The sequence below is a fragment of the Oxyura jamaicensis genome, chromosome 17, assembly GCF_011077185.1.
Source record: "Oxyura jamaicensis isolate SHBP4307 breed ruddy duck chromosome 17, BPBGC_Ojam_1.0, whole genome shotgun sequence".
Classification (NCBI taxonomy): Eukaryota; Metazoa; Chordata; class Aves; order Anseriformes; family Anatidae; genus Oxyura; species Oxyura jamaicensis.
The window spans coordinates 1,518,703-1,546,557 of record NC_048909.1 but is presented as its reverse complement, the minus strand read 5'-3'; the positions used below and the strand labels follow the sequence as shown (position 1 = coordinate 1,546,557).

The 27,855-nt window shown below is 44.1% G+C and overlaps 1 protein-coding gene across 5 annotated transcripts; it reads right to left on the bottom strand.

Moving 5' to 3' along the window:
* Window positions 1–1,779: 1,779 nt before the first annotated feature.
* On the bottom strand, window positions 1,780–27,825 carry FKBP15 (FKBP prolyl isomerase 15). Of its 5 annotated transcripts, none has more exons than XM_035341545.1 (30): window positions 27,658–27,825; window positions 27,101–27,210; window positions 26,691–26,781; window positions 25,993–26,062; window positions 24,658–24,732; window positions 23,733–23,831; window positions 23,104–23,253; window positions 22,065–22,133; window positions 20,460–20,603; window positions 19,847–19,992; window positions 19,024–19,072; window positions 18,184–18,303; window positions 17,836–17,935; window positions 17,006–17,109; window positions 15,470–15,563; window positions 14,861–14,970; window positions 14,343–14,453; window positions 13,548–13,642; window positions 12,808–12,910; window positions 10,957–10,989; window positions 9,211–9,382; window positions 8,610–8,746; window positions 8,155–8,310; window positions 7,293–7,445; window positions 6,830–6,922; window positions 6,256–6,366; window positions 5,622–5,729; window positions 4,682–5,445; window positions 4,120–4,207; window positions 1,780–3,672 (listed from the first exon to the last, which is right to left on the bottom strand). In XM_035341545.1, exons 1-30 carry the CDS (start codon window positions 27,708–27,710, stop codon window positions 3,598–3,600), a joined length of 3,783 nt encoding a protein of 1,260 aa, XP_035197436.1. In that variant the 5' UTR covers window positions 27,711–27,825; the 3' UTR covers window positions 1,780–3,597. The 5 variants fall into 5 exon arrangements, with proteins under 5 accessions (XP_035197436.1, XP_035197438.1, XP_035197437.1 ...); XM_035341547.1 differs by having other exon boundaries at window positions 7,293–7,430; XM_035341546.1 differs by having other exon boundaries at window positions 26,691–26,778.
* Between the last annotated feature and the right edge of the window lie 30 nt (window positions 27,826–27,855).

The following is a 27,855-nucleotide window of genomic DNA, read 5'->3' as shown; positions in this document are numbered from 1 at the left end:
TGGCATGCGCAGCCCACGCGCCCGTCTTCGCGGTGAGCAGCATGGTGTCCCCCTGCAGCTTCCGCCGCAGCCCCGAGGCACCGGGAGCCTTCGTGCTGGGGCTGCCGGGGCGAGGGCTGCTGCTGGACACGCAGCCACCCCTCGCCTCCATGGAGAACCTGCGCCTCGGCTTTGCCGCCGGCATCCTCATCCTCATCGTTGCCACTTTCTTCCTGCTTGTCTTCCTCAAGTAGGTCTGGAGGGGGAGAGGGGGCTCTTGTCTGGCACCACAGCCCCTGCTGGGGTCCCAACTTGCCTCCAGGCAGCCAGGACAGACCCAGGTGGGTCAGGGGCTTCAAGCTCAGCCCTGTTGTGCGCTTTGGATCCCAGTGAGACAGGCTGGGAGAGGACAGAGGATGGGCTCAGCTTCCCCCAGGATCCAGCCCAGATGTCTGGGGGCTGCAGCGCACTCAGCCGTGGCCAGTAGCAGCACCGACAGGGGCCCCAAGGCATCAGCCTCTTTAAAAATTAACTTATTTCAGAGCTTGCCTTCACCCCCTGGGGTCTGGCCAAGCTTGTGTTGTGCTTACGACTTTCCTGGAGCCTCTGGACACCCTGGTCACAGCTCAGCAGGAATGGTGGCTGCCTGGTGCAACCAGCCCCAGGACTGGAAAACACTGGCTGCATCCACATCAGGGACCTGGGAGAGGGCCCAGGGCCCTGCTGCTGCCTGCAGGCAAGCATCCCCATGGGGGGCTGCAGTTGTGTCCACTCTGCAAGGTGGGGAGGACGATCCATGGGGACCTGGTGGATACCTTGGCGCACCCCAGCCCTCAGAGCCAGCTGCCATCCAACCCCTCAGGACTTCAGGACAATATGGGAGGGGATGGGAAAACATTGCTGGTGGTAAAACATTGTTAAAAAGCAGCTCTCCATTGCTGTCTCCTCCTGGTGCACAGAGTGGAGCCACAAAGCCTGCTACAGGTGTATGCAGAGAGAGGCAGCACCTGGGGAAGGGCCCTGCCCAGGAGAGATGAGACATTAAAGATGTACTAAAGGTTGGTCCAGAGCAGTCTCCAGTCATTTTTCCACCTGTCTGAGGCAGAGCACTTTGCACCAAGGGTGTTCAGGAGCACAAGGTGCTGTCCCACTCCCAGAAGCAAGGACTGGGGGTGATGAGCAAGGCCCAGGCAGGGAGAGGGGGGGGTCCCCACCTGCCCCCAGGGTCAAGCCCCATCTCCACCCAGCACCAAGGACTGGGGCCCATCCTGGCTCTCTGCTCTCACTCACCCTCCCCAGGACACGCAGCTCTGGCCACAGGTCAGCACACAGAAGCCAAACCAGCCCCTTCTGTGTCCCTCTTGAAGGTATCTGGCCCCAGCTCAGGACTGGGCAAGAGATCCCAGAGCCTGCTGCCCCCCCAGGGAGCCCAGAGATTTCTCACATTCACTCCTCCAGCACCTCACGCTAGAGGAAGGCACAGAGGACAAATAAGGTGCTGAGACTTCAGCAGAAAAAATGGTAAAGTGGAGGCGTAGCAAATTGCCCACATATAGAAACACTTGTACCTGCTTTAAGCCTTAGTTCCTACACCCTACAATGTGACATGCTGAGGAGCTGCAGCCCCTGAGGAGCTGAAGCCAGAGCATGAAGGAAACTCCTCTTGTCCCCCATGAGGGGGGTTTAACAGTAAGAATGGTCCCCGAGGAAGAGTTTCTGGACCAAATTTGAAGCCAATGTATAAGTCAGTAGTCAAGTGCATAGAGATAGACGCATCCTGACTGAAGTGAAGTCCATGCATACAGAAGATACAGGTTTAATGGCACTTCATTTTTCAAAAAGTGAAATGCAAATCCTTCAGCTTGTCTATCTGTATTGGGAAACAAGAAGTGGAATGTGTTAGTATGAGTCAGGACCTGCACTAGGACACTGCCCCAGAGGGGGCTTCCAGAGACCACACCAGGGTTTATGCTCAGACCTGCACCTGGGAAGGGAGCCCCAGAAGATCAGGGTTTCACACCCTGTCACTGTTCAGCACTGAATAGTTTTTCTGTTCTTTGATTCCTGGAGCAGCTTTCAAGGAAACTCAAGCTAAGGTCACCCTGTGACACAAGCAGCCCTGTGGCTGGCTGGCCCACAGGCTTTGGGCTCCGCGCTTGGCCATTTGCCACACAGAGAGGGCAAAGCAGGGACAGGGACCTGACAGCCTGCTATACTAACGCACAGGAACACCTCGTACTTTTACTCTTTCTTTCCCCAAGAAAAGGGCATTTAAGAGGGCATAGATCAAACTCACTTTGGAGAGGACAAGAGAAAGCCATGGAAGCTAAATGTTGGCAGAATTGTTTTAAATACTTCCATTTTTATTAATGGAAGAGAGTGGTGGTGCTGTTTGTTTTAGAGACACTGTACAAACTGCTTCTACTAAGTTGCATCAGGTGCCAGTGAGCCTAGGAACAGAAGTGCCATAAGAAATTGAACTTGTGTGCCCAGGTGTCTGTCCTCACTGCTCTCCCCTCCAGCTCCACCAAGACAGAGAAGTTACAGGAATTTACACCCCAACCCCCACTGCACAGCAGAGCCCAGGTCGGGCTGGTTTATACATGTCTGCCCACCATCAGGTTAACTTGTGCTGTGTTCATCACACCTAAAGCAGCGACAGAAAAAGGCACAGGAGAGGGGTTTGGCTGCCTACAGTAGCTCTTCTCTGACAAAGAGCACATGGCATCTGCATTGCTGCTTTCTCTGGCAGTGCTGCACAACCCAGCAGAGAAAACCTCACCTCTGCATGCAAACAGAAGAGAGGGGCTGCCTGCACAGGCTGCGCACTGAATCACTTTTGTGAGGCCTTGGTGAGCCTCAAGCTCCTCTGTAAGCCACAGCTGGGGATCTGGCTCCTCACAACAGCAACTACCAGGTGCTACCTGTGGGCTTGGGGCAGTGGCTTAACAGACCCCGACCTCCAGTACCACTAAAAGGTGCCTCTGCCCATGTGTGCTGCTGCTCGGAACATGCCACAGCACCGACCTGAACCTGTCAGCCCCGGGGTTTCCAGAAGCTGCCTGTGCAGAGCCCAGAGCCCCCAGGAAGCATCCGCCTGCATCTCAGCCAGATCTCCCACAGCACTCTAAGCCTAAGGAGATGAGCAGGTGCAGAGGCGTAGAGCCTAACACTGGGGACTAACAGGAATATTCCAAGATCATCACTGGGGAAGGAGAGGAAATTTTAGTCTGACTTTTATGAAAATAGTTACCTACTGCAGGGTCCTGCCAAACTTGTTCTTCTGAAGCACTTTACATAGCTCAGATTTGCATAACGTTTCAGATTAATGAATCAACGGTTTGCAGAAGTAGGACAGCAATGCAAACATGCAGCGAGACTGGTCAGCTCCTGCAGCTTGTCCCACCCTCTGTGCATGTCTGTTGCGTCAGAATGACGGGTCTGAGTGCCCAAGAGTGCAAACCAGAGACTTGCTCTCAGGCCCTGTCAGCTTGCAGTACAATAGCCTGGAAAGTCCCTGGTTCACAACTGTCCCATATCTGTAGTTTGTTAAGTGCTAAGTGCACAGGAAGAGGCCGTGCCCAGAGGAGAGGGCACACAGGCTCACCAGCCAGCTCTTCATCCCAGCCAGTCCAGATCATCATCGTCATCGTCAGCAAAGAGCGGAGCAGGAGGGGGGCGCCCCTTCATGCTCTGGAAGTCAAAACAGGGAGAAACTTGTCAGTAACAGCTTCCCAGCAGTTTGTAATTGCTATGCAACTCTGGCTCTGAGATCTCATCAATTTTATGGAGCCTCATTATCAGTGTTTGTGTATTTCTCATATGATGGCTTAATCTTCCAGGAGATGCCTATAGGCTAATGGGATAGGAGAGAGGAAGACTAAAACCCTTCAGTTAACCTGTGAAGACTTCCTAATGTCATGCCAGCAGGAGTCTGTTGTCACTACCTCAGCCCGTGCAACTCCTCCAAGCTCAACAAGAAACAAATCCAGACTAAGAACTATACAGAGAATGCATCGAAGCTCCAAGCTCAGCAGGCAGGAGCCAGTGAGCACCCGCTGCCATGGGAAGGCTTTTTCAGGGATATGCTACAGGTTAATGCCTGAACCAGTTTAGTGGAGTGGAAAGACAAGTACATACCACTTCCTCCTCATCCTCCTCTTCAGAGGGAACCTGAAGCTTCAGTGGTTTATGAGATGTTTTAAAGAAGTTGTCATCCTCAAAGAGGCTAGAAGACAAAGAAAGAACAGTTCACTTGCAGACTATGGGATCTTAGCTTCTTTTTACAGGTTCTATTAAGAATGATGTAAAAGCCCAAACTGCTTAGCATTTTGAGTGCTATTTGCCAGTGCAGGACAGTTCAGTAACGGGACCTGGCAGCCACCTATAGCAGATCCCCAAGGAACGGCACACCCCCTGCACTCAGCTGGGAGTCATTCACAAGGGACAATGGCAACACCACCTCCACCCGGCTACCAGCTGGTTCTGCAACTGCCTCCCAGCAGAGGGTGCCCTGGACGGCTGCTGGCAGAGTGTGGGCTGGGTGTGCTGCCCAGGACCAGCACCGTGATGGCACTTCAGCCCTGCACGCATGCTGTGCCAGCCACTGCTGAGGCTGAACCCCTCCCTCAGTGCTGCCACACCAGTCCAAGCTGATCAGCAGGAAGACAGGACTGCTGTGACCTCCGCAGTCATACCTTACCTGGAAGGTTTTTGCTTGGGGCTGGAGCCCAGTTCGTGCTGTTGTGGAATTTCTCTGATGATAGCTGAGCTTTTTTTCTCTGCCGTGGATACTGAAGCAGGCTCCTGGTCAGAACTAGCTCCATCTGACAGGTCTGTGCAGTTTCCTCCTTCACTACTTAGGGGAGGGGGCTCTAAGCCTCCCACAGGCTCCTCTGCCTTCTGCTCTGCAGATGGCTCCTCTGGAAGCACAGCCACATCCACTTCTCCAGACCCCTTTTCTAGAAGAGACGGTTCTGCAACTTCTGCCTGCAAAGATACTCTGGAGGGACTGCATTCAGTCTCAGCTTTCTTGATGGGGCTGCTCTCCTGCCTCTGCCCAGCTAGGACAAAGTCCTCATCCACCTTGGGAACGGACTGTTCTGCAAGCTCAGGCTGCTTATCAGGATTCTGGCAGGACTGTGCTCTGGAGAGACACTCCTCAGGGACCTCCTCCTCCTCTTCTGACACCCCGTTGCTCTGTGCTGTCTGCCCCTCCTCAGGCATCCTGGCCCCAACAACCAGAGGTGCAGATTCACCTTTCTGGTCACACACCAGGGAGCCTGTGCTCACTTCTCCAGGACCAGCTGGGCACACAGCACCCTGTGCAGGGCTGTGCTGCACAGACTCTTCGTGGTCTTTCTTTGCACCAAGTGATTCCTCCAGTCTCCTTGCTCCAGGTTCTTCTGTTTTACTGCCATGCTCTGGTTTCTCCTGCTGCTTGTTGAGTAGCTGCAGTGTTACGGTCTAAGAAATTGAATAGAAAGAGTGTAGGTTATACACTAGATAGATCTACTGCTGGGCTGCTTTGCCACCCACAAACTTCTGCTTCAGCTGTTTCAGATTCACAACTTTCTTTTAATTGTTTTAGCCAAAGCCTTAATTTCTCACATTTACCACCTCATCTCTTATTGCTGTTGTACCTTAATAGTGTTCATGACAACACCCAGAACTGTCCTGCCACTGTAGGTCTCTTCCAGTTCAAATTCACCCCGAAGGGACTGAAATACCCCATTCATTATTTTCTTTACCTGGAAAAGAGTAAGAGGGAAAGAAATACATTAACATGTGAAGCACTGGATTCAAGAACAGATGCTTCTCCAGGCAGAAGAGCAATAAACCCAAGCAAACACATGCTGTTTCAAACAATCCACTAATTTTCAGATCAGGAATTCCAAAGCAGCAGAACTCATGTCACTTAATTCAGAACCATTACTTACACAACAAACCCATTCCTCCAAAATGGAGGCAGGTTGTACAAACCCAAGGCAGACACTTCTCCCTTACTATTTCAGCTTATTACTTCAAATTTTCAATCTAAACTTAAGATTTAAGATTTTAAACTAAAATAAAGCAACAGTGGTCATCAGGAATATAACATCCTTTGCTCCTCTGTTACCAGAGCCATGGTGCTTTTTTTAATGGAGAAAAATACAAAGAAAACGGTAAGGCTGTTTTTATCTGTTTTTCCTTCTCATCTCTGCTCAAAGAGAAGGAATTAGGGGTAAACAGAATAGATCTGCTCAGTAAGGAGAAGTTTTGTATAGTCAAGCTCACTTCTTCTGTGAAGTCTGCAGATGAAGATCTGTCCTGATCCTTCTCCAGCTCTTGGATGCGTTCTTCATAGTGAGCCTTCAGTACTGCAATATCAGACTGCAAGGCTGAATACTGCAAAAGAGAAACAGAAGTTAGAACAGCTCCATGATGAAATTCAAATTAAATGGTAAACCTGGTAAACTTTTTTTTAAAGCAAGGGGCAAATTGCTAAGTGTAGACTCAAAAGCAGGGCTTTTATAGAGTTGCAGAAGACTTTACTGAAAGTAACACCACCAAAATAAAGAAATCCAAATATAGCCACGCACAGCCAGACAGCCAAATCCTTGGAGGTGCACAACCATGTAATTAGCTATTCTAGTTCACATAATACCAAGAATGGGCATGGCATTAAGATGCCAGTGAAAGAAAGGCTAGGTCTCATCATTTGGCCTGTTCTGGTTGCTGGGAGCAATGCAGAGTTTTTCCTTCCCTCTCATATTCCTGAACTCATGATCTTGTTATTTAAGACATGTGGCCTGAGGCTAATCATTACTGCACTACAATTTGCATTCAGCTGCTATGTTATCCCCTTCACCTTCTCTTTGATAGGCTCCAGTTGTTCCAAATGTTGCTGAAGGTCAGACAATTTTTGCTCCTCCGCTTTTTTCAAGTGTTTTAGAGCCCCAAGCTGAAAGACAAGAACTAGAGCCCATCAGTTTACAGCCCGTTTCAATAATCACTAAATTCAAGACTATTTTGATAACTGTTTTTGAACAGAAATATAACTGTATAGACAAGCAGAAGAGACTATAGCCATTGCTTTAGTTTGTCAGTGTTGACATCTCAGCCCTAGCTCACATCATGGGTTGCAATAGGAAGCTCACCCACCCTCCAACCCAGTGTAACAGATACCAAGTACGGACACATCCTGTGGACTAGATCAAATTCTGCAAGCAGTCAAGAAGTTAGAAGTCAAGCCACAACCAGGTGGCAGAGGACTTGGTTAGAGTCACTGGTTATACAGCACTGTATTCCAGCAGTAAGGAGCAGCCCTTTACCTTCTCTTCCAGCTGGGACACCTGCTGCTGCAGGGAGTCTCTCTGCTCACACACCTCCTGGTACTGCCTGGCGTGCTGCTCCTTGGCTGAGGCCAAAGTACGTTCACATTTGGCTTCCCACTGGGATTCCAGCTCTGCCTGTATGAGTGATAGCTGCCCATCAAATAAGAGATCATTAGAAACAAACACACTTGATTGGTATTTGCATAACAACTGGCTGAAAGCTTAGGGCCCAAACAAGAGGTGGGAAAGCAACATCTCCTGCCATAGGCTGCAATGCCTACACAAAGACTCATCATCAGCTCCTGCCCATATCTCTCTGAATTCAATTCCAGCCACAATTCTGCAGGCTTGCCTAAAGGGCTGGCCCAGACTTCAGATATCTAAGCAGTTTATCTAAGTAGGATATTCCTAAGCAGTCTTCCACTCATCAGCAGTCTCATGTTCATCTCTCTACTAGAAAATGCATTTGAGGTCTCTCCTTTCCTCAGGCTGACATTCTCTTAGACATTCTAAATGTAATGCTCTGTGCCAGTCTGCATCAATGCTGCATCAAAACTTTGCAGCCAAGTCAGGAGCCTATGACTCAAGTCAGAAAATGACTGGGACCCAGCAGCCTACTCAAATCACACCCTTCCTTAAGGAGACATCAGTGTAAATCCTGGAGTCAGAAGTAGCGTCAAACACCAAGTATATTTCAGAAAGACAAAAAAGTGAACCTTATGTTAAAGTTCACCCTTAAAAGCAAGTGGCTAACATTTTCATTCTTTCAGTACCTGAGCAGTTTTCATGATTATTTCCTACCTGTAGATTCCTTGAGGTTTTCTAGACACACGTTGGAGAAGCTCCCACAACTCCTCACCTGCTCTGCTGCTGCCTGGTCCGTCGAAGTCCTCGCCTTTTTCAGCGACTGTCGAAGCTTGTCCAGCTCCTGCTGATATGATCTGCGTATTTCTTCCATCTCTTCCTCTGCTTGAGCTCTCTCTGAAAGGGATTTCTTCTTCCTCTCAGCAAGATTCTGCAATATAGAACAGGACTCAAGCATAGGCCAGACCACACAAAAGTAGCTTGTTTGACCATCAGATTTCAAAACAAAGCTGAAATGTATTTTATAGATCGGAAGGTTAGCATCCTATCAGGTAAGAAAACAAAAAGATCATGTAAGCACCAGCACAGGGATCCTCGCCTGCAGATGATTCACTTAACCTACACACTTACAAGCAAGATCAAGTTTTGTGTTTTATTTTTACTTTTTTTTTTTTTTTAAGTAGGCAGCTGAAATTGTGAACGTCTCTGCGATGCTGGCACAGGACATACCCTTTCAAGAGTCTCCTTTTCTACTTTTAGGTCTGCTAGCTCTTCTTCCAGTGCAGTAATCTTCATGTCCAGGTGTTTACGGCTCTGCTTCTCGGCTTTGAACCTAGTCTGAGTATCCTCAGAGGCTTCTTGGAGCTCTGCAAAAAGCATGCTTTACTGTGGGTTTCCGCATTAAGACTGACAGAAATGAATAGTGCATCTCTTGCAAAACCTATGGTTTATATCTGCAGCAGGAACCTGAATTCATTAAGAGCTTCTTCTGTGAAACGAGGCTGTTTATACCTCAGCCTCCATCCAAACTTTTTAAACCAATAGAAAAATTTAGCTCCTCTCTAAGATGTTAAGACAGTAAGGCCAAGAGCTTGCTTCTACAAGAGGCACCCCTGCGACATACTGACTTTGTTCATCAGTTCAGCCCACTGTCCTGTTAACAGCAGCAAGGATGCACATACCCTTCAACCATTTCAGTGCATTTATATTTGATACCCTTGTGACTGATCCTAGGGAAAGCAGGAATACACACCACAGAAGAAACCCTGTCTTACAGAAGTGGAAGAAGAATGACATTAAGGAGCTCTCACAGAACAAGCACAAGTCTTACCTGCTAACTGTGCTTGCAGTTTGTTGAGCTGTGTCTCATGTCGCTCTGCCTCCTGCAGAGCAGCAGAGAGCTGTTTCCGCAGGTCCATTTCCTTCTTTTTGTGGGCAGTCAGCTCCAGTTGCAGTTGGGAAACCTGTGCTGTGGCAGCTGCCAACTCCTCCGCAACTTTGGCCTGTATCACAGAGCATGGAAAAAGGGGGAAGAAAGAAAATAACAGGGTAAAAAAGCATGAAGAGGTGCCAGAACTGTTCTCACAGGAAGAATTGATAAGTTACAGAAGACCTTATCAGGGCAAGTGCTAGGATCCAGTACATAGAAGGCACCTCCCTGTTGAAGAAGTCCTAATAACCTTTAGCCATGTTCCTGAGTCCTTCAGCTGTAACCTGTCCAGACTGACTGGAGAGTTACATTAGGCCACCAGCCTCATCATATTTACGTCAGGGAGTTTTCCCAGGAAAGCTTAAACATATCTTAAACATTTTTAAAACAAGTTCCAATGCTGGTGGCTCTGTCATGCTACGGCAGTATCTACTCTAGTAAAAGCCTGGACTGTAAGATTTAATTATTCTCAATAAGTTCACAAATCATTGAAAATCCCCAAAACATATGCTTGTTCCAGCTAAATAAGCACCTTCTCTCCCAAGTACACAGCACGTAGTCACCTTGACATACCTGCATGTGAAATGCTGCCATTTTGGAGCATGGTTCTCACAGTAATTTGTTAACCTGTTTAAATTTATTATTGCTCAAAGTCAGTGACTCATGGAAAACCAGGTACTGATAGAGCTTGTTAGACTACTTGCAAGCAACATGTTAGGAGAGGCTCAAGTCATCAAGACAGACACAAAAGCTGTGTTCCTGTTCTTATTGTGTAGTATACACAAGATTCAGAGGATGCACTGCAGAGACAGAACTACATGTCAGAAAATCTCACTTGCTGCAGGGAACACCTGAACAGATTGTATATCTATGCTTACATTTGGGTTCCTAACAGGCTTCCATGGTTTTTGAAACCAGTAAGTTCTCACAAACTGGAGTTTCTCTCAGAGACATCTCCATGAGAGAACTAAAGACTATGACCACCACCTTCTGGCAGAGAAGAGCCATAAGCAAAGTGTTTCTAAACATGGCAAAGATGAATATGTGCTGACTTAGAGCTGGGATTCTGCACCATTAATTTTTAAGAACCATTTTGACAGAGACTAAAGACAGATCTGCTTTCTTCTTAATATTTCCATAAACATCTCATCACTGTTCAGGATAATGACTTCTAGCATGCTAAAAACAAAATAAAACCCCACAGCATATCTAAAGGTTATCTTAACACTTGCTATTGTCTTTAAGGGCACACAAAGAAAAGTAAAGAGGAAATTCTATGCCAGGAACTATTATTAGACCTACGTTTCTGCAGTGAACACTTCATGTCTATACTAGCTCAGCCCCAGCCTCCAACTTTCAAGTAGCGAAAATATGATGTGATCCATACCTGATCTGATATGATCACATCCTATTTCTCCCACGGGGAGGTGAAGTGAGCAGCAATGTGACAACATTCTTCAAAAGGGCTCCCCAAGAAAGAGGGGGCCAGCGGTGACGCTGCCAGCTATAAAGCCTTTCTCCAAGTGGAAGATCTGTGCTAATTCAAGATCTGAGGCAATTCTTCTAGCCAGTTCAAGAGGAAGCTGGGCTGGCACTATCTAGGGCACAGTTAGCTATCATCTACACAGTCAGCAGACACTGCCTCACCTGGTCCCAGCCCCGATCCACTGGCAGCATGTGCTAGGAAGAGAAAGCAGTGACAGGAAACAGGAAGAGTTAAGAACACAACTTGAAAGGCAGAGACATTCATCATCATCAGAACAGCTAAATGCTTCATTACAGGAGCCTGATACATGCCAGAGAAGCACTTAAATTTTTCCATGGACTGTAAAAACTTAGAAAAGGTAGAAAAGCCCAGCTTAAAAAGAAGATCTAAAGAGATCCTTACAGATACATCACACACCATGTGGATTACAGAGGAGCAGTCAGCAGACTGGTAGTCAGCAGGTCCTACACATGACTACCATTTTGTTGCAGTAGAGTGTGGAGCACTACCAATTGCTACGGAACATAAGCTTAAATTGAAAGCTGTGATGTGCTCTGCCAGGGTCAAAGATCTATATCCCCAAAGCAGCAAGTTACTAATACTTCTTCAGAGACCCTGTCTACAGATGCCTGGCCTCTATCATGAAATTAATGGCAAGTCCCAATTTTTACGTAAAGAACAGATAAAACAGCTTAAAATTCTCTTCCTTGTTTCTCTTACCAAAAGCTACTCATGGAACTGTCCATAGCAGCAGTCACAGAACACACCATATTCGATAAAAGAAAGAGGAAGGAATACCAGGCTTCAGATTTACAGTCAATCCTCCCTCAAAGCTAGGGAAAAGTTTCTCTCGTGCAAGTCAGCTTTTCTAGTCTAGCCTGAAGTCTATTCATGCAATAGTTATTGTCACCTGGGCAGTGTATGCTCAGTCAAGTGGAGTCAAGCAGATGACGTCCAAAAGATTCCTGAAGATTTTATCTTATATTTCTAGAAGACATTCTCTCCCCAAGTTACTTTTAATGCAAGCAGGATGTTGTGCTCGTTGACAGAAAAGAATTTTATTTATTGTTTCAGTCTGACTTGGTTAGAATCTCTTACACTACCAGTTAGAGGTATGCAACCTGGGCTCTCAGTGGAAAAATATAGTCGACTTTTATCTGCTCATATCAGCAGATGTGCATCAGCCATAAGTTATTCTTAGCCTACAGCACACTTTTGCAAGCAGCTGTTTCCATCACACTTAGGTGCACCAAGTCATGGTTCTCATGCAGAGCAAGCATTTATATTATATTTGTACTGGAGCGATACACAGCTCAGCAGGGGAGCACAGTGCAAGACTCAGCTTAGTATAATTTTAAGCTGCTCGAGAAAGCATAGGAGACGCCATGCAGTTACAGATCTCAAAGCTGGCATACCAGGGTTAGGCTGTTATGAGTGCACTCCACAGGGTAAAAAGTCAATTTAACTGGTTTAAAGAAGTTCTCTCTCAGTAGTCTCTTTCTCAAAAGCACAATACTTTATGCTAAAGATGGTATCTTTTGATTGCTACAATGTGTAACAAAACCAGAATGAAGAAGCCCTAGTAGGAAATTTTTCTTATGGCTGTGCTCAGTCCTTATGCCAGCTAAATAGAAGAAAAAACTCCTCAGCCTCTCAGCACAACTAAATAAGTGATGTGCATTTTCTGCCAAAGCCCCATGGTACGCACAATACCTCAACATGTTGGCCATATAGCTACAAAGTTAAAAGACACTATTCTTAAACTAAGAATAATTAAGCTGTAAAAGCACAAAGATCTAAATTTATGTCCTCTGTATTGCTTTTATCATGAAAGCCATTAGAACATCCCATTATTTTTTTTTTTTCAAAACTGCTTTCAAAACATCATTTGAGAACTGCAGTGGCCTTGCAGAAAATCTGACTTGACTGAAGAGATTTCAGCAGGTTTTACTACTACAACAAGCCCTCTTCCTGGCTGCTGACAGAAGTCTGTGCTGTCACCATGGATTTACCTTCTCTTGCTCTGCATGCAACACTCTTGCCTGTGTGTTTTCGTTTGTTGTTTGCAGTGAGTGGTTCCTCTGCTCCATTAGCAAGTTACTTTGTTCGACGTATCTGTGAACAGTGGTAGATGGGATGAGCATTTATGTAAATAAATGGCATGGAGCAAAAAAGGTGATCAGACAGAAGGTAGTACTTCAAATCAGCTTTCATTAATGAAGTCCCAGACAATTCTGCAGTGTCCTGCACCAAGAAGTTATCTTAAAGCAGAATGGTGTGCCTGGCTTTCAGCCCAGATTACATCTGTTCAGACTAGTATCAGAGGGGTAGAGCACATATCTAATGTTCCTACCACAGAGTCAATATTTTTCAAAATCTGGTAACCACTAGCCTCTGCTATTTCCTTGAAGAAGTTATTCCCCTTTTTAAACTTAATGGAACACAGCTTCCTGCATGAATCTTCCAATTTTACTAAAAGGCTAGCAAAAGCAAAATAACTCCTAGAAGCAGAGAAAGCACATTCAAAGAAGATGGTGACTCAAGATCTTTCCCTTTTACATATTCACCTTTACTGTAACTCCTAACTTTTAAAATATACCCTGAAAGGACAGAGAGGGCTAAAGATAACATTTCAGTACAAAAAAATCAGAACATCTCCATCCTAGAGAAAGGACACCCCCCAGTCATGCCTAAGTTTGTGTAAGCTAGATACCCTTTGCAAATGCAGACACCATATCCTTTCACTCCTTACCTCTGATTTCGCTCGATCAGCTCACTGATCTTCTCATTCTGCTCCTCAATCCGACTGCTCTTCTCAAATATCTCTTGCTTCAGTCTCTCATTCTCCTAAAGCATGAACAGCTTAGCATGAACATTCAACTTACTCAGACTTCCTTGCAACACTGCCTAAATCTTTGTCCTGTACAAGTGGAATACAGTGGTGAGGCTTATCACCTCCTGTGGCAATCACAGGCCATCACAGAAAGGCACCATGCTAAATTCAACAGGAATCCTGGAACAGGACAATGGTTGCCAAACCACGTAGTTGGTAATATTGCATCTGGTTGACTTTTTCACCCTGAAGAAAAAAGACTGTAAAGCTGCTGCCTAGAAAAACTACAAAGCAGAAGACAGGTAGCAATGAATAGAAGTATATGGTTCTTGCAACATGGTACTTCCTCTGTGAAACTCCCTTCTGCAAGACATGGTGGGTTAAATGCATAGCAGTTTAAAAAGAGACTGAGTTTCTTTCACATGAACTCTCTGTCAAAGGCTATTAAATACAAACATATAAACTCTGGCTCCTAAAGTCCCCAAACAAACTGCTGGGAGGTCAGAACAGCACATGTTTGTGTGCACACGTGTGCTTTGATGAAAACTGTTGTATACCACATGTTTTTCCCTAACCAGCTGTTTTTTTGGCCACACGGAAATAGAACACATGGGTGGATGTACATTTGGGCCAAACCCATATCGGTATCCTCATTAGGAATAACACAGTGGGCTCCAGTTCATGGAGCAAACAGTCAAGGCTGCCTACACTTACCTGGATTATACGTTGGATGTTGCTCATGATCATAGAGGCTTCCATAGTAACAGAGGAAACACCAGGCAGTAGTGAGGTGTTACCAGCGTTTTGTTTCTTCAACTCCTCCACCTGTAGGGGTAAATCAAGCCAGATTAAATGGATTTACGGATGTAGGTAAGAGTCAGACATCTGCCATTTCACCAAACCATTTCACCTTTCTGTCTGATGAGCTCTAGGGCACATGCTACAACATCAACTGTGACATCTCCTGAAGGGCGCTGAAGCTCTCCAAACAAGATGCATATGACACTTAAGGAAATAAGCAAAACACATTCCCCAAAGCTAGTATTAACTTTTGCATAGTAGCTGAATTGCTACCACTTCAAGGTCTGATAAAACTGGATACTGGAATTTTCATTAAGTTAGGACATGCTTACAAGCTTAATGTAGGCATTTAAATAGAGCCAACTCCCCAGACTACATTTGGAGGGCAAGTTGCAGCAACTTTGTTAACAAGCCTGTCTGCCACACATTACCTTTGCAGCCAGATGATCCATTTTATCTACTACTTTGCTAACAGCCATTCGGATTTCAGTGTTATGTTGCCGAGCTTCTGTCATCAAAAAGGAAGTAACATCCCCAGGTGCTTGAATGGAGAGAGAACTACAGTCACAAGGGAGAAGTGTCTGCATACAGATGTACCAAAAGCAGTGTTTAGCAGTTTGCAGCCTATCAGATAGGATGACCACTATTTTTCCTCACTGCCCCATACACCTGCCCTCCCCACTCCCATCAGCCTAGCATTTCTAGATAGTTATTAGAAACTAAACAGTTGTTATTTTTACAGTTATATTCTCAAATGAAAGCATCAGTTATAAAACACCTTTAATAATAAATAATCCTGGGAATACACCTAGATATTGCCTCCCCTTTCACACTGCTCAAAATTCCTTAAGCTAAGAAAAAGTATATGTACCAGGAAATATTTCCCCCTCATTGGTATTCAAAATAAGGACTTGTGAAACAATACAGCGTTATAGACAGTAAAAATGTAGGTTACCATTGCTACCCAGACTAACTACCACTATGAAGAGCTCACTGCAGGTATTAAAAACTTCTGTAAAACATGTACTTTTTAAACATACCTTGGTAAGGTGCGGGATACAGCTGGCCTACAGGCTGGAGCTGAGAAGCAGATGTAGCAGTCTGGGGGTAAACAAGTGGCATTCCTGGATATGGCTTGCAGAACAAATTCAATAGGTAAGAATATATTGTGATATTTTCTCCCCCTAATATTTAAGAGGTTTTAGTGTCTCCCCAAAACAAGGATGATATTTGGAAAGAAAAACATAGAAGTACAGAGCAGAAAGTCAAATTACACAACAGCTGTAGTAAAGGAAAAAAAAGGCACTCTCCTTGAAAGGTTTAGGTATGTGTTCATATTACAGCTTACTAAGTTACCTTCTTCACTGAAGCTTAAGCAAAAGTATGTTACCCTGTATTTGTGGCAGGCAAAGACCAGCACAGAGGCAGCTCACTGGATGCGTGGCACTTTGAAGTTGTGCTAACTTGAACATGAGAGTATTTTTAGGTAAGGCTCACAAAGTGCAACACAATTTGACAGCAATTTCCCTTCTCAGTGCTCATCAGAAGCAGCTAAATAGATTGAAAAATGGTAGGAGTACTTCACTCATTAACACATTAAACACCTATCAGTTTACTCTCTCAGGAAAACAAAGAAAAATCTTGAAACTTGGAACAAGTTGTATTAAGATTTCAAAACAGGGTTAAATTTTCAAATAAAATTAAAAAAAAGTCCAAATCACTGTCAAGTTAAAACTTCACTTTAATGACTTGTTTATATTTACTCAGAAAAACTTATTTTCTTGTTACTTGCCACAGCTTCTGCAATTTCAACATGAGGAAAACAAAGCCAAAGCAACACACCAATTTTTCTTTATGTACTGTTTTTATTAATTATAAACTTTTTTCTCAATCTGTACCTTTTGAGAATAAATAGTGCTTCTACATGGTATAGACTACTGTTTGATTTCCAGGACCTGCTGAACATAGGTTAAATAACTAAAAAAGTGTATGGTAATAAGCCTGGATTTATACTTTATAGAACTGTTTGTACAGTGGAGACTTGGAACAAAGCCATTATCTGTTGTGAAAAGACATACCTAGTGTGTGTTAAGCCCCTAAGAAGCTTCCTTGTTAGCAAGCAGGTCACATCATTTAGCAGCAGTGGCACCACAAGCCTTTTAAAAGGATTATTCTTTTGCTAGATGAAAAGTGATTTGCAAACATATTAAGTGTGCAAGTGAGCTCTCACAGGAAAAAAGACCATGAATGAGGAAAGCCTCAACTAAAATACTGTAGGGCAGGTGAAAACTACAAGTACTTGGAAGTTTTAGTCTCTACAAAAGCTGATATTGAAAAGGGCTAGTTAATTCTTAGTTCAACTTTAAGAAGCCATCAGCATACAAAAACCCTTTCTAATCAAAATCTAAGAGGCATGTGACTGGAATTTGAGAATGCCAAATAGCCACAGGAAGCAGCCTAGGATTCTCATCCTTACATGTTGCTACAGAGTCCTTGCTCCCAGCAATGGAGAGGACAAGAAGGATTTCTGAGAAGAGATGGAAGTGCTAATATTCTCCTTGATTTGATTTTGGTACCTGAAAGCCCTGCGCTCCTCCAGGCAGAACTGAATGGGGTTGGATTGTTGCAGGTATTAAAGCAGCAGAAGATACCGGAGGCATAGAACCAGATGCTTGAGGTACTGAAAGGGAACATAGAAATCCAGGACATGAGAAAGTAGCTAGAGATAGATTTACCTTCTAATGGTTAAAACCACTGAAAAGACAAAAATTTAACATAAGCCCATCTGCAGTTTTATGAAAAATCAAATCCAGCCAAAGAAGAGTTGTCTTTCACAGAAATTTCACTCCTAACCACAAATTCCATTTAGACAAACTCTTTTTCCACTCAAAGATGCTCTGAATTGACTGACACAAGATGCAACTCAGGCTGACTCTGAAGACTGCTCAGCTGACCAGTAGCTGACATTGCTACTCTATTGTGGAGAGACAGGTCAAGTCCATGCCAGGACTGCGAGCCTTCTAATGCTCTTTGCTTTTATTTCCATCATTTTCAAACAAAATGATTTATAACTGTTTCATTTACAATCCACAGAAATCTCATGTGTCCTAGAGATCTCAGTGCCACCCCAGTACACAGTGACAGGGCAGCTCACACACTTTGCAGTGTGGCTGCTTTTCCTCAAGCAGTGTACACAAGATGACAATGCAGATGCACTCCAAGGACTTCAATACCATGCTCTATGAATTAGTCTACCTATGGAACTTTGGATAAGCAACTCTTACTAGAAGCTATTTATCAGTTCCCACTGCAGTTCCTGACAGCAATCCTCTACTCAAACAGCCCTTGTATATGAAGCCTACAAAGAAATTTCTCTATATGAAACCCAGCCTTGCCAGCATATTACCTTGTGGTGACACTGTAGGCAGTACAACATGAGCTGGCTGTGATGGTCTCATGGAAGATGAAGCCACTGGCTGTGATGCACCTCTCTGTGTATTTGGATCCTAAAAACATTTCTACATATTAAAATGAATGTTAAAGAACAAATTAACATTTTGAACTCAAGACCACTTGAGACTAGGTATTATCCAATTAACCCATTTGAGCTAGACAGGAATACTGGAATTGTTAAAATCTTTTGCCACAGAAATAGAATACGCATTCCCTGTATAAATAGACATTGCTATGGATTCTACTTTAAGGAAGTCACATAGGAAGTATTAAAGAAGTCACACTGAAGTCATTAATGTACCTCTATTTCTGAGTCACTGGAGTCAAGCTGACTACCTGCTGTCCCAGCAAGAAAAGGCAGCATGGGCTGTCCCATTTTAGCCATCCGAGAAATTAACTTCGCCTTTGCTACATTTGGATTCTGAAAGAAAATGTTTACGGTTACTTTGCCTCTGAGGCCAGTATTTTCAGACAAAATAGAAGAGTAATCCTGCTAAATGCTTAAAGATACTGCCTTAACACTTAAAGCTTGCCTATACAAGCCTGGTTCTTTCAACTTGAAAGTTTTTCTCCACCCAATCACTGACAAGCATGCAAGATACAGAGTTGTTAATCTGGCTTACTTTATATACTCTCCTTCTGGGCTGACATTACTGCCATTACATAGAAAATCCATCCCTGCACAAAACACAGCAATAGTAAGGAAGTGATGTGGAAAACTGTCTTCTGTTAAGAACAGTTTTTCCAAATTAAGCACGATGTTCAGCAGTCCTTTCTATCCTCAGACATGCACAATCTTATTTTCATGTAGCTAAATACACTTATGTTGAGTGTCCCAATTACTCTTTACTAACCATTTTAAATTTGTCCATTAATCTGAGAAGACAACTGGCTTTGTGAGTATCCACATGGGCAAACTTACTTTGTATTCAGAGTAGGAACTGGGACTCAGAACTGGGGCTGAGATTCATGTTCTGCTAACACCTTCAAAAACATGGTATTAATCTACTGCTAAGAAGGTGAACATTGAGAATATCTTGCATGACACTCACTTTATCTTCAGCAATACTGAATTAAAAGTTTAAATTAATTAAGCTTCCCTATGTAAGGCTTCAAATTAGTCAGGAAATAGAACACTTACCGCTAACTGTTCACTGATTGAGTTTGACTTGGCCCGAACAGCTGGCTCCCTGAAAAGCCAAACAGATGTGTCAATATTAGAGATTAATCAAGATGCAATTTAGGATTTAGTATTCTGCATTTATAAACAAGGTCAAATACAGCTCCCCCTGCAAAACTGTTTTCTTACATTTCTTTAGCTTACTTTTGGAAGATACTTTGCAACATTACCTGTAGATTTCAGAATGTTAATATAAGATGTACAGCTGTGGAATATCTGATTACAGAAAAACGATTTTGTCAGTTCCAGTAAGGGGCATGTGCTTGTACAAACAATTGCATCCGAGTCAAATAACAAACTACTTATTTGTGTCAAGAAAACAGGCAGTTAAACTTGAAAACTATTGCCTAAAAAGGACAACTGGCCCATTTAGTTAAAGAAACAAGTGTCAGTGTAAAATTTGCAATTAAACAAGTTAACCATGACCCAAAACCAACTTATAACTAACTATACTGCCACCTGAGATGAGAAAGCTGCTGTAACAGTACCCACACAGCTTAATAGTGCTAGATCTCAGTTATACTGTAGATCAATAACATCTTCCATGCGTGCCCATTTCAATTTCTTTAAGTCTGGAAGTCAGCATTTGAGCAGAAATGCTCCTGCAATACTCCTCACACAATACTCATCAGCGATGATTCCTCTGCCACACTGATGGCACTAAGTTTGCACACAGAAGACCCATGTTTGCCAAGCGATGTGTTAGCACAGCTTTGTCTCTGATGTTTAAGAGCATTACCATCTTTTAACGCAGCTAGTTGTTTTTAACCATGCTCCTGCTTACCCAGGCTTCGGAGGTATCGTAGATGGAGGCAATAAAGCAGTGTCTGCAGAGAAGCCATCTGAATTGGGTACTGGAGAAGGTGCAGGAGAATCCCTTGAACTGACACTCTGTCCATCTGAACCAGAGCCTTCCTTTACCAGCTTCACCTTAAGAAGCACATAAATAAGACTTATTCTGGGCTCCTCAAAAGGGTCTTCAGCAACTTACTGACTTCTGATGACTACTCCTTTGTCAAGTTTATTCACTTGAAGTAAGAACATAAAACTGAGTTGGAACTGGCAGAGCTGAGTCTTTATCATTTGTCATTCCTCACAATTCAGAAATTTTTGAAAAAAATTGACCCACAAATAAGACAATGAAGAGATCCCAGAACAGTTAGAACAGCCATGTCTTAGTAAATAGCCTAGAGGGATTTGTGTTGATTTTTTTAAAAAAATTTAATTAAAAAAAAAAAAAAAGATATGCATCTTCCTGAGGTATTTGGTTTATAACATTTTCTGAAATGAGATCTGTAGATCTCATGCCAATAGCAGGTTTTTACCTTGCAGACAGACGTCGCCACCCAACAACCACAAAGTAGATGTAAAATAAATACTTGAGAGGAGACACTCACCCGCCTAACCTCCACCTCAAAAACTAAAGTAGAGTCTGGAGGGACACGGCCAGACACCCCCTGAGTCCCATAGGCCCAGGCTGGAGGAATAATGAGATACCGTCGTCCTCCTTTCTTCATCCCCACCATTCCTTCTTCCCAGCCCTTCGGTATTCAGAGACACAAGAAAATAGAAAGCAAACAGCTTGATTAGTGACATTACAGTTTCTTTTAATTACACTGATTAAGACTACTCCTCCAGTTATAGGAGATTTCAGAACACATACGAAGAGCTGCATGTAAAATCTTGTTTTAGTGTGCAGCATTAAAACTGTATCTTGTATTGGGTCGTAAAGGCCTATTACAAATTACAACATTAACTGAAGCATGAAGATGCAGATTCTGACATGTTTCTAATGAAATCAAGCAGATACAGCAATCTCTAACGCAGAGGCTGTAGGCTTCTAGGTCTCCATACAGTTCCAGAATCCTGGTTCAAGTTCTACATGGCATAACTTAAGCAGCTATCACAGATCACACTATCTTGGAGAAAAGAACTACACACTGCATGCAGAAATTCTGCAGTTGCATGTAGCTGGCAGGGCACAGTGGCTATTTCTCTCAAAATTCAGGGAAAGAACAGGATTCTGAGCTGTTGAGAGATCAGTTCCTAATTGCTATGGTTAGAATTCGAAAGCACCCACAAAAAACAGTTACTGGCAAGGAGATTTAGAAGTCAGAGTAATGCAAATTATTAAATAGATGCCAGCTTTTAACAGAGCGACTACTGCAGCCATTAATAACAAGATGCATAGTAAAAAAAAAAAAAAAACACAAACTAGAAAAATAGGACACCTCTAAAGAACAACTTATAACAAGTCAAATATGAATTATTCAGGCAATGGAAGTGACCTAAACAAAACCATCTCCGATTCACAACTTGATTTTACTGAAAAACATAAGGGAGTACATGGGCTGAAAAGTATTTACATGGTCAGTATACTCACGCTTTGACTTACAGTGGGAAAAAAACACTCTAGGCAGCAGTGGTATCTTTTGTGAAACCATTCTACTATTTGTCAGTTGTCTTCACCTTTCCATGCCCTTCTTCCAGACAGGAGTTATTTGATCTTCTTAGTTATATGGTCTGAATTTTTGGGTAGGTCTGTGTGGAACCAGGAGTTGGACTTGATGATCCTTATGGGTCCCTTCCAACTCGGGATATTCTAGGATTCTATTCTATGATTCTGCTTCTGAGGCACAAGTGGGGAGATTGTAAAGTTTTTCTCAAACTTAATTTCCCTCTTTGGTCTCAGGGAACCCTGTTTCTAAGTAATTAAGTTACCTCTAGAAAACAAAACAAACACACCCCACACCAAAACCCGCTCTTGAAAATGGGAAGAAGCTTCCTATTTTCAAAACAGGACAACTTCCCAGCATTGCCACTGAGAAGGAGACCTGGCTATCCTGTGCCAATTAAGATAACACTTTTTGAGTGAGTCACCATTAGCGTTTCCTACCAAATGAAACATGGAACAGAAAGAGCATATAAGAATCCTGATCAAGATCTTCAGTAATTCAAAGATTTGAGACAATTTTACTATAATGAAATTCCAGAAGTTCTACCTTGATGACCTTTCCAGATCCCAGCTTAAGGCGCAACAACTTGTCCTTGTTAATGTTTGAGTCAAATACCTAGAGAGTTGAAGAACAAGCAAAAATCACATGGATTTCCCAACTCTTGAAAGATTCTGAATACTACTTCACACACTTCATAAACTCCTATGATTTCTCATGTATTGTTTCCCTTCCTGCTGCCTTCCAAAATTAACTCAAAACAGAAAGAGCATGGCTAGAGTTTCTAGTCTATTGCACAGCACAATTTCTTGAAATGAATGACAGCTGGAGACTGACTTTAAAACTGCTTCCAGCTTGATGGTCAATACAGGATTGGTCCAACTAAAACACTACACAAACAGAACTGTCTAGACATTTTGTACATTGAACTCAGACATGGGTAGCTGAACAACTCCTAGAGGAGATTAGAAGCAAGCTCTGCCATGTGTATCACTGGGTTTATGGAGATAAACACGCCAATCTCTGAAAAGCAGGCCAAGAAAAAAGAAATAAAAAATACCCCAAAGATTAAAAACAGAAAACCTTTTTTTAACTGCTAAAAGATACAACTGCAGGTGGATGCAAAGGAAAAACCCTTTGCTACAAATCATAGTAGCAGTTAAACCAGAAGTGTTTTAAAAAAGGTAATGCTTTGGAATATTGAAGTATATCTTTTGCCTTTCTTTACAAAGAAACAGGATAGGACACAGTTGTAGAGGTCACAAAAACAATCTATTTATCATTTGCCTATGTGCTTTGTGACATACAGTCCTCTTATCTGTTCATCAAGCTGTTTCCAAAGGAGCATAAGTAGCTTCACTGGCTCTTTGTTTAGTATTAATGTGAGAGTACCTATGAAAGTTAAATCATTTCAATCATCTAAACAGTAATGGAATCCCTTATTATTCTACAGGTAATACACTTGACCTCAGAAAGGTACCATAAGTGACTAAAAAACCTTTAAAGCACCAATGCTATGACAGAGGCGGCAGGTTCCTTCCAGAGACAATCACACTCACACATTAGTAGGCGGCAGAAGCATCTTTACCTGTCCAAGCCCATTGTTCTGGAACAGCCAACCTGTATAGGCAATCTCCAGAGAGTCCCCTCCTTCAACTCCCTGACCTTCTCCAAGAAGGAGATCCTGGTAGAGGACTGAATCGAGCACTGGGGAGCTGTTGCACTTAGCAATGCATACCTGCAAAAGGAAGGCTTATCAGCATCTCTGGCCATTAAAAGACAGGCAGTCTCCACTATGACTCATTACAAATCTGATGCATTTCTTACCATACTGATCAAGCCCAGATTATAGCTGCATTCAAGAGGTGTTTCATGCTCCCTTGTGCTGAATTTAGCTGAGCTATGTAAGAAGGAAATACCCTCTGCTCTACAGAACTCTATAGAACTGTTGGTTTTAAAGCAAACTTGATCAGAAAACCTACCAGAAACAACTGGCTCCCTGTCTCTAGGAGGCCTGTAGCTAATGAACAATCCTCGGCCAGGCTCTTCCCAAACCTGCCTCAGTCACCATTATGCAGATACTCAAAGCTGAACTTCAATGGAAAAGTAAAACCTTTTCACCTTTCAGCAATAACATGCTCTTAGATGTACATCTTCATTTGCCTGTAGTTCAAACAGCAGGCAGCAAGTCATACCTTGCACACAGTAAGCAGTTACCTGTTTACCGAAATCCACCGCTGCCTTTTCTGACTCAAACATGATTGACCAGTTTTGTCTCTGATCATCATAGAAAGTACTGTAGTTGTTGGGTTGAACCTGTGGGAAAGGAAATCAGTCCTATGTTATACATGAAAGATGTATTCAATTAAAATAAAACACTAAAAAAACTTGCATCCAACAGAAGCTTAAAATAAAAGCTAATGAGATTAAGTAGAAGTAAAAGAAGAATCCTGCCACATTACCACCCAAGTTCAGAATGCACAGAACTAGTTATAGAACTAAAGAGCAAGCTAGAATCCTGCTCAGAAATTTGGACTGAAATTCTATTTCACAGCAGAATTTCTACCTATCAACCAGGAAATTCTGTATTGCCTAATGAGAAGCTATGAGTGGCAAATCAAAACACCATTTTTCTGTAAAACCAGTAGAAAACAGAACTTCCCGAGAAGTTACATTTTAAGGCTTACAGTGTTCTTTCTAAGTTGCTCATCAGGAAGATGCTGAGTATCAGGTTTCAGAGAGGAAGCACTTCCTCGCCATTATTTCCATCTGCTTGCTCAGCTGTATTCTCTCAGGCACTTAACTCTAAGTTATTAGCAAGAGGAATTTTGTTCTGTTGTGGAGCTGCGTAACTCAACACATTTCAGTGATCTAGAGGTACTAATACAGCTCCTAGAGCATTTGTACTTCCCTTTGGAAATCCACCAATTTCATAGGGCTCTGCAAGAGGAAGACGTAAGTCTCTTGTGCAACACATATTAGGAGAGCAGTACTCCCTGTCATTGTGACACCTCTTGCTATGTCAGTCAGGTGTTTGATCTCAAAGGCTATAATCTAAGACTTAAGAAAACATCTCACACCAAACAGAAGTTGATTCTGACCACCACAAAGCACTGAGTGCTTTTCTAATCCAGGGTCTTACCGTGAGTACGAAGCCTGGATGGATCCTTGCAGATGCGATCTGTTGCTGCTGACTGATGTAGAGGAGAATCCTGTACTGGATTCCATAAAGAATTGTGCAGGAAAAAAAAAGCAGACAAACTCAGTGTTTTCAATTCTAGTGTGCTTTGCCACATTCTGCGCCTAGCCCTACAGTATTGCCAAGTACAGCTTGTAGCATCATTCTTCACAGCAAAAGTACTTAACACTGTACTTAACATAATGTTGTAACACCTATTAAAGGTGCTCAAAAACATGCAAGCTTTATTCCTGCAGATAAACAAAGTGGTTCAAAAATAATTCTTGTGCATTAAGCACGATGCTTCAACTAACTCCACATTTCCCCCCCTGTTGCTGTGTAAAAAGATGGTAAACTAACCCTTCAGTAAAAAAAAAATGCATGATGTACCGGAATAACACGATGTTCAAGACAGTAATAGCAAGTTGATGTTTTCCAAGTGCTCGGGAATGCAGGGGTAACACTGCATTGACATGCTTGGCTCTACTTCCCTTTCTGCACATGTAGCAAGGATTCTTCACTCAACAGCACCGCTGCCAGAGACCTGGCAGTAACCAGCGACCTGCTCACAGCTGCGCAGGCTGCAGCAGCACAAAGGCTGCCCTGAAGGGCTACCTTGCCCTCCTGCTGTCTGCATCTTTCCTAACTCCCCCAGGAACACCACACCCGAAAGCTGCTCAGGTCAGCATCTCAGCAAGTAGTGTACCAAAATACTTCTTTTCATCTTGCCAAAGCAGAAGGAACTTCGTGAGACAATGGGGATAGGAAACGCACTATAAATCTATAAATAACAACGTCAAGGATGGAACGGAATATCCAGTGTATCCTTTAAATACATCCCTTTCCTGGACACTCCAGTGTCATGCTCTTAGAGGAATACTTGTGAAGGAAGGGACTGGGCAGGAGAGATTTTTGCTACCAAGATAACAGGACTTCACCAAATCATCTGTACTTTCCAACGGTCTTGCTTCATATCCATTTCCATGTGCACAGATTTATAATCCGCTTGTCAAAAGAGGTTCCAAGAAAATACCAAAAATCACTACCACAAACACACGCAGTGCCCAAGTCACTGCAAAATGTTTTGGACTTAAGTGGGAAGAATTGCAAAAAAGAAAGACGTCACCAAGGTAAATGACTGAGCCATAAATAATCCCAGGAGAGAAGGCAGGCATAAGCTGCAGTGGAACTAGAGACCTCCAACATCAAAAGCGAAGACATTCCAGTGGGCTCAGAGAAACATTGCCTCATACCAGGGTACTCTTGGCATGAAAAATATTACAGTGAAGCTTTTCTCACCTCTTTAGTGGCATGGCTCCCCACTACAGCTGCTCCATACTTGCCTTGCTTCAAGTACTGCCCATTTGTACTGGAAGACAAGCGAGATATTCAGCTGCAGAACTGTCCCTGCCTCAGGTCTCTCTCTACTGTTGCCAAGCTTTTCCTCTTTAGAGTTCAAGTCCCTTTCCCCACATTCAAACATTAGGCAACCTTTCTTAGCTTAAAGAAACTACAGCTTTCTCGCTTGCCCACGGACTACAGGAACACACACTGTGTAGTTTGAGTTGAAAATTGCTCTTTGCGTGGATCCAGGACATGTAAGCCTTTCCACAACAGCATTCTCAAACAGACAGAAGTTTACTGCTGTCATTCTGTGCTCATGCCTCAGTTTTCCACAAATGATGAGACACAAGCATCTGACAGAGCTGGCCAGAAACAGTGCAGCTGTCAGGCCAGCACCCCAGGCTGCAGCTCTCTGTAAGGCAGAGACAGAGCACTTGTTGTTTATTTAACTACATAATCCTGAACTGCAGCACAATAGCTGAACTTTTCTGAGCAGAAACTTTCATTGACTTGTGTGCCTGCAAGATGTAAACGCTACCTCCATGAGATGCCTCTTCCTGCTCATCCAAAGTTATCTTCCCTTATGATTAGGTCCCAGGCCCCCAGAGACACAGGCTCTAAGAGGCACTGCAGAAAGCCAGTGCTGCACTTACTATCGATAAGCATGAACCGCAGTGGCCACGAAGACTGACGGCGTTCCTGAAGCTGCTGGGGCCACGGGTGCCTTCTGGGCCGCTTGACCTGCTGAAGAGCGAGAAGGAACCTTTCTTGGGGACACAGAACCGCCACATTTACTGGCCACTGACAACACCATTAAACGTTCCTTCCCCCAAGGGAACATAACTCCAGAAGAGAATTTAAAACAAAGAATGGTTTTCCAAAGTCACTGAAGGACACCAGTAACCCCGTGTACAGAGAGCACTAAAGGAAGATAGCATCACTAAACAACAGCTCGGTGAGCTGTTTGCACTGCTGTTCCTCACAAGGACTCATTCAACCAGCACGGCCCCCGCCACACAGCTCCCTCCCCTTCCCCCCACCGGGATCGAGCCCGGTTACTCACCAGCTGCTGTCTGCCCCTTCTTGGGCTGCTTGGGTGCTGTGTACTGGAAGAATTCATTCCCCTGGCTTGAGACTGTCTGGTCCAGCCCAAAGAGAGAGGCCAGCCTGGCACTAGAAATAACAACCGAACTCAATTCACCTTACGGACCCATGCTTTATAGGTAAGGACCACCACTAGAAGCTACACCAAACGCGAAGGGCTTGCTTTCCTTTAGGCATAAGGAAGGCGACGCCCGTCAAGCAGCTCTACGGCAACCCCTCCGCTTGGGAAAAAAGCGGAACTTTTGGATGGAGCGGCTGGGCTAAGCAGCACCACGGCCTTTCGAATCCTCAAAGTTAGCGTAACGGACAAATAAGGACCGAAACAACACTAAAAGAAAATTATTTACTTCAAAACAACGAATAGGACTGCCTTTATATTCAGCAGTTCACTGTAACAGCACCGTGCACACTGCCGCCGCTCCCCGGGCCCTTCCGGGAGCCGCCGCCCGCCCCCAGCCCCCCGCTCCCGGCGGTCCCGAGCCGCCTCAGGGACCCCGGCCACCCCCCGCCACCCACCCGCCGCCGGGCGCCAGGAAATCGGCGTCGTCCTCCTCGGCCGCACCGAACATGGCGATGGCGGCGGCGGCGGCCCCGGCTGCGGCCTCGCCGGTGTCGTAAAGGCGCCTGGCGGCAGCGCGGCACTTTACGGCCGGCGCTGAGGCGGGGGCGGGGCGCTCCGGTAGCGCGGGCAGGGGGAGAGGGAGGGGGCGGAGC

Excerpts from the sequence above, each read along its gene's own strand:
- FKBP15 (XM_035341545.1), bottom strand. The coding sequence starts at position 27,710 with ATGTTCGGTGCGGCCGAGGAGGACGACGCCGATTTCCTGGCGCCCGGC. Across the intron at positions 20,604-22,064 it reads GATCTGGAAAGGTCATCAAG|GGCTGGGAAGAAGGAATGGT; the intron begins GTAGAACTTCTG and ends TGAATACCGAAG. Across the intron at positions 19,993-20,459 it reads TTGAGGTGGAGGTTAGGCGG|GTGAAGCTGGTAAAGGAAGG; the intron begins GTGAGTGTCTCC and ends GTGCTTCTTAAG.